A 12,117-nucleotide genomic window follows, 5' to 3' on the forward strand; every position below is an offset into this window, starting at 1 on the left:
GTGGCAGCTTAACCCACTGTACCACAATGCTCACCTCAATATATTTTTAAAAGGACATACATGTGTGTCTTCCATTTCTTATGATCAATATAGTTTACTGATACAAGATAAATAATCAACCTATCAAATATGAAAAGTCCATAGTTTTGAATCTAGGTAACTCAAACCACAAACTAAATCACATCCCTGGATATCATTCTAGGTTTTTATTCTACAAAATGTCAATGTTCTATCTCCTAACCACTCAAATTGATGCTTAAAGTAGGTTACATTAGCACAGAGCACTGTATATTTCTGCTACCTTCCCACTTGGAAACTGCAATTTCTATTAAAGCAAAAAGGTAGGGGTCAATGCTGTGGTATAGTGGTAAGCTGCAGCCTACAGTGCCAGCATCCCATATGGGTGCCAGCTGCTCTACTTTTGTTCCAGCTCCCTGCTAATACACCTAAGAAAGCAGCAGATGAGCCCAGTCTTTGGGCCCCTGCACCTACACAAGAGACCAAGAACAAGCTCTTGGTTCCTGGCTTCAGCCTGGCCCAGCAGCCACTGTGGCTATTTGGTGAAGTGAACCAGAAGATGGAAGATATCTCTCTTTCTTTATTGTCTCTCCCTCTCTCTCTGACAAATAAATAAAATCAGTTTTTAAAAATGTAAATATTTGATAATCACCGTATGTACAAATATATGTTGGCTACATACACGCATACAGGTATGTGTACACATGCATGCATACACACTTCATTCCTTTCCCCTGTAGCATACAGCATAGTGGTTCCTGGAAAATTTGCTGATGCTAATGTACTAAGGTACTCTTCTCCAACGCCTTTCATAGCTCCTAATACTTCTTATCTTGGAAATTCATGAACACAAGTATTTCTATGCCTCTTAGTCCACATTACCTGTAGATGTACCTCTACAAGACTGATAGTTATATTTAAATACAATCAAAACTAGAATGTCACTAATATCAACTGCAAAAGATAAGACAATGCTGTGCTCATGATCTTGATCAAAACTTAGAGTGATATTATGTTGTCACTGTTTGTAGAGGAAGTTATATGAAACATTTCTGCTGCTTTCTAACTGATAAAAATCTATCTATGAAGTAGTTTCATAAGAGAAAAATACATCAAGGTTGATTTTATCCACAACTAAGTAAGAAAAGGTTGATGTTGTTACTTTCAACTTTTACACAATATAGCTTGAACTAACAGGAGGCATATTGTATCATAATTTCAGATTCTATTACTTGCCAGATTTATCATCTAGTAGAAAGCACAACTTCTCCAAGCTTTCAGATTATTCTATACAATGAACATGCTATAAAATGCTATTTTCGAAATTTTATTTCTAGCTTTAAACATCTAGAACTCTATGAAATTACCGATAGAACATAACAAGCATAAAATAATAACATGAATGCTAGCTTGACTTTCCTTAAATTCTTAAGAACACTTTTCCATAAAACTAGATCTTACAAAATTAGAAGGTAGCAGTGGGCATTCGCTCTGAAATCTAGGACACCTGAATTCCATGTCAAAAGGCTTAGGTCAGAGTTCGAGCACAGCTCCTGACCCCAGCTTGCCACCAAAGTAAACAGAGGGTGGCAGCATGTAAAACTAGGTTCTCACGTGGGAAACTTGAATTATACTCCTGCTTCCTGGCTCTAGCCAATGCCTAGCATTCAGAGTTTCAGGCATTTCAAGAAATGAACCAGCGATGGGAGATCAGCTCTCCAGTCTCTCCTCTGCTATCAAAATTAATTTTAAAAACTGCAATAAAATTATAGTCTATCATATAAACTTTGCATAGATATCCTAATAGCTAAACAGTCTTTAAAACCAGTCAGAAAATTTAGAAATAATTTAGACATAATCCTTCCTAAAGTCCAGAAAAAGAACTTAAAATGATGTCAAGCTATCACTGTAGCTCAATATTTTCAAATTAATCTTTCTACCTTGACATTGAAGAAAATATTATTTACTAATATTTTTACTAGTATTAGCAATGTTATTTACTAATATTATTCATTAAGCCAGAGAGTTCTATATTGAAGTAATCCAAATAACTCAAATACTAGTAAGAGGAATTTTTCATTCATCACATTTAAAATGGGTGAATTTTATTGTATGAAAATTTCATCTCAATTAAGATGTCTGAAAACTTCATGCCTAAGAATTTCTGATAGGAAAACTTGTCCTATGCTTTGAATTGCAGTTGATAATTGTGTCTGCTGGTGGGTGCTGTGATACTGTGAGTTAAATTGCTACTTAGAATGTTCAAATCTCAGATTGGCGTACCAATCAGTTGCTGTGTTTCTGATATAGCTCGGTACTAAAGCATCTGGGAAGACAGTGAATCACAGCCCAAACACTTGTGCCCGTCAGCCACGCAGGAGGCCAGGCCAGGGCTCCTTGGTACTGACTTCAGCCTGGCTCAGCACCAGCTGTTAAGTCATTCCAGGAAGTGAACCAGAAGAAAGAAAGCCTCCATCACTGCCTTTCTTTATAACTACAAAAACTTAATGAAAAATATTTGCTATACCAACTTCTCTGAGAAAGTTTCTTTGATTGACAAGTACTTTCTTATTTTTCCATTATTCTCTTTTCTTATATGACAAAACCGTTGCTTAACATATGAAGATGAGCACTTACCTGGCAAGAATCTGCTTCTCCCTCTTCCATTGGCTCATCAACCATTTTAAGACCATTTACCTGAAAAACATTGTTAAACACCTTAAATACAATGGTAAAAGAAGAGCAATGTTAAGAAAAATAAACTCTACACACTTATCTCCACATCTTACACGATTCACACTTACTGAAAAACAAAATCACACAGGACATATAGAAGATATTTAGAAAAAGGACACTATTAATATGGTTCCCCGATCATCCAAAAGAATTCTTGATTTTCAGAGTTTGTTTTTCATTTCATACTATTTAGATATTTGCTATGGCAGACAATCATATCCTGAGTATATGTACTTTCATTAAGTTTGTCCCCAACCAAATATTTATGGCACATACACAAAAAGAAAGCCAAAAAATACATTTTTCACGGGGACATAGTCAAAGCAAATTAGCATGGAAAGAAATTTAACTACACTGTTGTAAATATTTTCCCCTCTCTCAGCTCAACTAAATTTCAGGATATAATATGCAGAAAAAATTAAACCATATGAATGACACTTAAGTGGCCATGGACACAAACTTATATCAACACACAAAGCTTAGCAAGAAAAAAAAATGTGCTTTGATCACTATTTCAAGAAAAACAAAATGTAAACTTTAGTCAGATCTACATCTGCCCTGGTTTCTGTATAAAATATTTTTGGAATAGAGACATACTCATCTGTTTTTCTATTTTCTATGGCTGGTTTAACACTAAAACACAAGAATTAAGGAGTACAACAGAGATCCTAAGCCTTCAAACCCTAAAATATTTAATATTTGTCCTTTTATAGAAAATCTTGTTAATCACTGATCAAATATGTTTGAAAACTAATCAACATCAAGTTGGTCACTGCTCAATTGTAAGAAAATGCAGAATAGTAAAAAAGGGGAACTGATAACAACCTGGATGGTATGAGCTCACTAAGTCTATCGCACCACTGATTACAAACTCAAAGCCCTGAGGCAGAACACACAAAAAAATCTGAGAATCCTGGGAAATTAACAGTGTTAACCAGATTAAACAGTGATTTTAAATACTGAAAAATAACTCTAATGAGAACTGTAATGAGATCCCTAGGCTTAGTTTTTCACGTTTATCTCTAGTATCTGACCTGAAGAGAGACCAAGTCACGGAACCCCATCGTCATCAGTAAGACTAATTACATAAGAAATTCTAGCTTCTGCAGAGGACCAAAAAAATGTACCTAAGGCGAATCCAAATTTTCTCTTCCTACCTCATTTTTCCTTTTCAACTCTCTTTCCTACTCTAAGACAAGTCTCTGTAATCAGAAAAATCTATCTCTAGCCAGATGAAGCAAGACAAGAATGCCTAGTGATAAGAAAAATATGAGGGTAGTCTCCGTTATTTTTTTCATTCTTCATTTCATCCTGAGGGCAGGCCCAAAAGTATATAGCTGAGTGATACAATGGAAAACCAAGATACCAAAAGAAACTCTTGAGAACTGGAGCATATGGAAGAAATGACAGAATTATATGAGAGAAAATCTCTTAATTCAATGATCCAGTAAGAATCCTAGTCTCAACAATGAACCCGCACATGTAGGGAACCAAAGAAGTATAACAAAGGCTTTCGGATATAAGTCAATATCAACTACACGCACTGAGTGTACATCCAGAGTACATAATCAAATACTCCAAAAACTAACTTTACACTGGAATCATTATGCAGAAATAATATGGCAGAATATGGGAGTCTGCACTATATTGCCTATTGAAACAAACACATACAACAGGGAGATCCCAAAGTTGACACCTCTAATAAAGATGTTTAAGCAGTTACTATACATGCACTCTTGGTAAAAATAACACACTTTAGCAGAATAATAACGAGCTCTCGGCAAAGAAATTAAAAATATACAAACAATAATGCATAAATGATTCCAGAACTAAAAATTATATGAGAATTTTTAAAAATATTGGATAGGCTCAATGACATAATGACGATGGTAGAGTAGTAGTAATCTAGAACACAAATCAATAGACATCGTGTAATATAAGGACAGGGTGAAGTAAAAACAGAGCCTCAGAGACACATGGGACAATATCATTAACATTCCAAACACAATAACTTAAAACAATAGACAATTCCACTCAGATGAAAGGTCAAGAACAGGTGAATCTATAAAGACATAAAGAATATTAGTGGTTGCTTAGGGCTACAATTAGAGAGATGAATTTAATCACCCAAGGGTACAAATGAACCATTTTGGTGTGTTGAAAAAAACATCTAAAACTGACTGATGATGGTTACACATATTTGTAAATGTGATAATACATTACATCACACAGTTTCAATAGGTGTATTTGTATGGCAAGTGAATTGTATCTCAAAAAAGCTATTTGCAAGGCCTGGTGTGATGGCTCAATAGCTAAATCCTTGCCTTGTAAGCGCCAGGATCCTATATGGATACCAATTCATGTCTTATACACTCCACTTTCATTCCAACTCCCTGCCTGTGGCCAGGGAAAGCAGTCGAGAATGACCCAAGTCCAGATGGGAGACCCAAAAGAAGCCCCTGGCTCTTAGCTTTGGATCAGCTCAGCTCCGGCCACTGCAGCAACTTGGAAAGTGAACCAGTGAATGGAAGATCTTTCTGTCTTCCCTTCTCTCTGTCAATCTGCCTTTCCAATAAAAATAAACAAATCTTTTTATAAAAAACAAATAATGTCTGATTTTTTGTCAAATGTGGTTTCAAGAAGCTCAGTAAATTCCAAAAAGGATTAAATTTAAAAAGTCACCCCCAAACAATTAAATTTTTTTTCTTAGTCAAAAAAAAAAATGGGAAATTTTCTGAAAAGAATGACAGAAAAGTAGCATATTACATAAAATGGGACATCAAATTAAATGAATGCAGATACCACATGAAAAATCATGTATTTGGGATAAATGGAAACATACTAGTAGCTTTCTTCATAACTGGCCATAAACTGAATATAAACCACGTCCTTCACCTTATGAGTGGATAAACAATAGGATATTAATCATCAGTAAGGACAGAATTACTCATTTTCACTGGATGAATCTAAAGCATTTTATTAACTAAAAGAAGCCAAACACAAAAGAATGTTATAGGATTCCACATATGAAATAGTCTTAAAAAGGCAAAACTGAAAAAATGTTCAGATCATTGGTTTTCAGAGGGTGGGTTTGGGTGTAGAGAAGAACACAGCAGTAAGGGGATTACTAAACAGCAGTAAAAATAATTATTAATGCACACACAATGACATGGATGAATTTCAAATCTAACTGTAAGCAAGCTAAATTTACAAGGCTACATACTATATGATTCCATATATATAGAATTCTGGAAAATATAAAACTCGTAAGAGATGGAACAGAGACTAGTGGTTACCAGGGGTTAGGACTAATGGAAGATCTTAGCTACAAAAAGTCATATATGGGGACTATTTTTTATTGTGGTGGTGTTTACACAACTCTACGTATTTATACAGTCTTAGTATTGTTACATGATAAAGAATGAGTTTTACTGTATGAAAATTTGTGATCAACTTAAAAAGTAAATTATCAACATTTATAACATCATTCTTATAAGTACAACCCGATGAAAACCAAACAGAATTATCAAGAGTGTCTACTTTGCTAACAGATCCATCATCTGCAGCAAGTCACAGATGAACACTTTTCTATTTGAGTATCTGCTTTTGTGCTATTACTTTTCTTCCATTCCAACTTCCTTTTTTTGCTATCCATAACCCCTAAGGTATGGACTCTCACCTTCTCACCACATGTCATTTTCCCTGAGTTAATTTACTGACATGACTCACATTTACTCAGACTATTCTTCCAAGCTCTTGATCCATACATTCAACTGAATATCTCAGATTTCCACTTATTCTCCTCTGATGTCTCCAGATGTCTCCGGAAAAAATCTCTCAAACGTAACTAATAAAAAAAGGAAATACTGACCTACTGCCCAACTCTGCTATCCTCTAGAGTTTCTCATTTCAATAAATGGCATCAATAAATGTAATAATCTTGCCTCAAAAGAATGGGTGAACTATGAGGGATTTAGAAAATGGGAAGGATGACCATTAACATGTAGAGAGAATATTCATTAAAACAATCTGGAAACCAACATTAAGACATACTTCCAACAATTAAAATTTTATTACGACTATCAAAATCAGCCATAGAAAAATCACTATGCAAAAAAAGGGGAGAAAAACAATTATCCTTATAAAAAGAAAAATGTTGCTTTCCTCTGTTACCTAGCTACTGGTTACGTCCTACTCATACCACTTATGACTAATTTATCTTGAAGCTGTGGGTCTGAAAGAACTAGAAATAAAATGAATCTGAATGAGTCAAAAAGATCACTCTATCCTGAAAATCATTTCGGTCCACCAGAAATGAGCTTTAAAAACACAACAGCCCACTAACTCCCATGTCACGCACCCTCGAGGTACCAAATTTTCAATAAAAGAATATTCATTCCTATGGATAACCATGACATTCACTGATACTAAAATTTAAGCCATTTTCACCCACATTAAAACAATTACTTTCAAAATTCTCAATTTTTATTTCAAAAATAAAATTTAAAGCATAAAAAGAGAAGCGAAAAGGCTATACTTTCAAATTAAGTGTCATATAAAGATTAAATATTTTCTACCACTGGAGAGCTTAACAAAGTGGTAGTAATTTACTCAGATATTCCAAAACCAAAGTGACTAGACCGTGATTCAGAGCCTAGTAAAGAATGCTTTTAAATTATTTTTCAGTACATTAGCAAAGAAATAAATCATTTTAAAATATTCTAAAAAATAGACAGAAATACTAAACTGAATTGCTGTACTCATCTGACCTCAGAATAATTACATAACTCAACTCAAATATATTAATTACTATTGACAAAAAGAGCTCATCAAGGAAAATTGAAATGAGGAAAAAAAAGCATTTTGCGCCTTCAGGTCCTTAGAATTGGAGCTGACGCAATAAAGTGAACATACATGTGTAGTATTGTAACAAGGGCTTACTTTTACCTGATCATGATTCTATAATTCATATACCTATTCCTCAGTGTTACATAGAGAAGTGAATTAACAGAACACATAACTTGATACTGATATATACACTGAAGAAGGAAGGAGAGCTGCACAAATAAGGAAGAATCAGAAAGTGATGTAACTAACAAAACATATTCAAGACAACAATTTTCCCCAAATTTGATAGTATTATAAATTCTCAAGTAGTCTCCAAGATTCCCAAAATTCATCTCAAACAAAATCATTGTATTTATATAATAACTAATGCTAAACGTACATTTAACAACTTAACTTTATAAAAGAAAATTTCATCTTTCAAGTTTCATATTTACTTGTTAATCATTGACAGCTTTTGTTAAAGAATTTGATTTTTTTTACCTTGCTTGAACAACTAGAGCAAATTAGCTCCAAATTTAGTGGTGTGACCATATCAACTTGAATAAAGGTCTATGTATGTTAAATTAACGAAACCGATCACAAAATTAAACTTACCAGCTGATCACTGTGGTAGGCAGACAATAAAATGGGCCCCTATGAGTTTCATTTCTCATTATTAGAAATCTCCCTGCCCCCTACCAAGGTGAACACTGTGTGAATGGATTCCAAACAACAGGGTATAGTAAAGATGATGGGATTTTACTTCAACGATTACATTAAAGCAGATGATACACTAGGAACTTAAGCACTTTTATGCTGGTTTCATTGAATTAGGTGGTCATGTAGAGGATATACACATTATCAAGAAATATCTAGGAGCTACAGCCAACCCTGAGCAGCTTTAAAAGCAGCCTTCAGTCAACACCCAAAAAGGAGTCAGGGCTTTTAATACTATGACTACAGGGAATGGAATTCAGACAAGATTCAGAGGGAATTCTGAGGTTGATTATTCCCCAGTCAAGCCTCCAAATAGAATGAAGGAAAGCTAAAACCTTGACACAGCTCCATCAAACTGAGAGGACTTAATAGAGTATCTTCTTGATTATAGTATTCTTAGGCCCCACACAGATGACCTAGTTTGGTCATCCCAAAGATTTCTGGCCCACAGAAACTAAGATAATACATGTGTCATGATTTATACTACTATTTTTGATAATCTGTTATACATAATACTATCAACATTACTGGAAAAGTATCGATGATTTATAGTTCTACCCAAGGGGCAGGTAATAATTGGTCTGGTCTAGTGCCTGAAATGTCTGAAATGTCAGTGAAGACACTCATCTTCCATGTGAGCGCCTTGATTCAGTTCCTGATTCTGGCTCCTGACTATAGTCCCTGTGATTGCAGATCCTGGGAGGCAGCTGATGATGGCAAGTGACAGGGCTCCTGCCACTCACCTAAGAAATCTAGATTGCTTTCAGCTCCCAGTACAGGGCCAATGCAGGCATTTGGGAAGTGAATCAACAGAAAGGGGTATGCACACATTCTAACAAGTTTAAAACTGAAATGCAAAATAATAATAATTAAAATGTAAATAACAATAAAATTCAATCCCAAAAAGAACTTTCCAGCAACAAATTTTACAGTTAATACCTCTTAAAGGTATTATTTATTTACTAAATTTATGTCTTTTTCCTCATATGATAGACATAGACCATATCATGCTAGTAAGAGAGCTGGGTAAAAGTCAAGCAGAACCAAATTTCTGGTAAACAAAAATGTTTGATCAGTAGAGCTACCTAGTTAATTTTGGTGGTTTGTTTTAAAGCCTGTTTATTTGAAAGGCAGAGATTCCAGGAGAAATGAGAAGACAGAGATATGTGTTCTTTTATCCACTTGCTGACTCTCCCAAACACTAGGTCTGGGGCAATATGAAGCCAAGAGTCTCATCACGGTCTCCAAAATGGGTGCCAAGGGTACAAAAACGTGGGTCATTTTCCACTGCTCTCCCAGGCACATTATCAGGAAGCTGGACCAGGGGTGGAGCAGCCAAGACACAAACAGGAGTGCATTTGTGCTGCTAGCTTCACAGGCATTGGCTTTATTTGTTACATCACAATGCAACCTCTAATTTTGGTTTTAATTAACTTAAGATTGACCACACATGGTTTTTTTGCTTTCATCCTGCTTTCTGAAAAAATCTATCACTAACTTAATAAGTAATTTACAGACAGTAACTTTTTAAAATTTATCTATTTGAAAGGCAGACTGACAGAGAAAAGCACAGCCAGAGAGAGATCGTCCATCCACTGGCTCACTCCATCTATAGTGAAACTCCATATACAGTGAACTCCAGGCCAAAGCCAGGAGTTTCATCTAGGTCTCCCACATGGGTGCAGTGACCCAAGCACTTGGACCATCTTCCATTGCTTCCTCAGGCACACCAGCAGGCAGCTGGATTGGAAGTGGTGCATCCAGGACAAGAATCAACTGGAACTGGCACCAAATGGGATGCCAGCACTGCAGGCGGCAGCTTAACTGATTAAGCCACAACACTGGACCTTAGAGAATGTATTTTCATGCTCCTGTAATAATCAGGGATATTTCAATTTCTTAAGAGTTACTCTAAGTATATGAGTTATCAATGGCATAACTATGCTGCTATGAAAAGTGGAGAAGATAAAATTGACTATGTAATAAACCCAGAGTATAACATGGAATTTACTTTTTCGAAGTAATTCTACCATAGTTGAGGATGTAAAGAAACTGAGGCAGTGTTATTGGCAATGTAAATGGCATAGCTACTATGAAAAACAATGTGGCTGTTCCTCAACAAAAACTTAAACATAGAATTACTATATGACCCAGCAATTACACTTTCAGATGCAGATGTACAGGCATTTAAAAATTGGTCTCAAAAATATATTTGAACACATTCTGACATATTTTTCACAGTAGCACTCTTCACAGTAGCCAAAACCTTTGAAGGGACCCAAATATATATTAACAAATAAATAAATAAAATGCAGCACATGAATAACAATGGAACATTCACCCTTGAAAGAGAAAGAAATTCTGTCATATACAACATACATGAATCTTGAAGACAACATGCTAAGTGAAATAAGCCAGTCAAAAAAGCCACTCTGTGAGTCTACTTACATGAGGTAGCTACAGTACTCAAATTTATAGACAGAAAACAGAATGGTAATTGCTAAGGCCTCGGAAAAAGGGAAAACAGCAAATTCTTGTTGAATGCATTAAGTGTTCCAGTTTTTCAAGATGAAGAAATATGCAGACTGGTTGTACAAGTGTGAATGTACTTAACATTACTGAGCTATAAATTTGAAAAAAAATGGTAAAGTCACATGCATATATGTCAAAAATTTTAGTGCTAAAAATAATTTCACCATATCAAATAAATATCTTGTCAAGTGCATCTAGACTTAAACATTCTAGAGACAGCTACTGTGCTTTACTCACAAGACAGTGTATTTAATAGTGTCATGAAACGAACAACACTTTTGCGTCAAGCCGACATAAGTCAAATTCTAAAGCTCTACGTCTACTGTCTTGAGAAAGTTTCCTAAACTTTCTTATTGTCAATTTCTTTATGCATAACAATAAGAAACCACAGTTGTCAGAATTAACTTAATTTTTCCAAAGCACCTATCCCACATGGGCTCAATAAATCCCTAACATATGAATGCTTCTCTGTCAAAACACAGAATACCGGAAATTATTTCAAACATTTTAGTTAATGATTCACCAAAGGCGAGCAAAGCCATTATCGAAATCAGTAAGGAGGGCCAGTGTGGTGACACAGTGGGTAAAGCCAGTTCAAATCTTTGCTGCTGTACCTCCAATCCATCTCACTGTTGTTATGCCTCAGAAAGCAGTGGGGGATGTTCCAAATACTCTGGCCCCTGTACCTACATGGAGTACCTGCAGGAAGCTCTTTACCAAGTCCTACATCTTGGATAATGTTTCCTATGTTTCCTCTAACAGTTTGATGGTTTCCGGGTGCAGATTTAGGTCCTTGATCCATTTAAAGCTGATTTTTGTATAAGGTGACAGGTGTGGGTCTTCTCACAAGGCTTCTGGCAGGCTGCTATCCCCAACTGTCCCAACAGCATTTCTTAAAGAGACCAGACTTTTTCCCCTGGATTATTTTCAGTCTTTTTATCAAAGATTACTTGGCTATACATGTATGGGCTCCCTTCTAGGGTTTCTAATATGTTCCATTGACCTTCTTCTTTATTTCCGTACCAGTATCTACTGTTTTGATGACCACTGCCCTGTAGTATGTCTTTGAGGTTTGGGATTGTAGTTATATATGCAATAGGAATATTATTCATTCATAAAAAGAATGAAATATTGTCATGGATATGCCTGAAGAATATTATTTTAAATAAAATAAACCACAGAAAGATAAATAAGGATTTATATCTCATGCCCTGCAATACCAGATTATGGATTTTTTTAAATTTTGGAATATCTGCATATACATAATGGAATACCTTGGTAATGAGA

At 35.3% G+C, this 12,117-nt stretch overlaps 1 protein-coding gene across 3 annotated transcripts in view; it reads right to left on the reverse strand.

Annotated features, from left to right (window-relative positions):
* RPS6KA6 (ribosomal protein S6 kinase A6) overlaps positions 1-12,117 on the reverse strand; it is a 116,268-nt gene that overhangs the window by 85,185 nt on the left and 18,966 nt on the right. For all 3 annotated transcript variants that reach the window (XM_058658627.1, XM_004592788.2, XM_058658626.1), the window contains exon 2: positions 2,656-2,715. In XM_058658627.1, coding sequence (XP_058514610.1) covers positions 2,656-2,700 — 45 coding nt within the window. In that variant the 5' untranslated portion in view covers positions 2,701-2,715. The remainder of the gene's footprint in view (positions 1-2,655; positions 2,716-12,117) is intronic.

This window comes from Ochotona princeps, chromosome X, assembly GCF_030435755.1.
Source record: "Ochotona princeps isolate mOchPri1 chromosome X, mOchPri1.hap1, whole genome shotgun sequence".
Taxonomy (NCBI): Eukaryota; Metazoa; Chordata; class Mammalia; order Lagomorpha; family Ochotonidae; genus Ochotona; species Ochotona princeps.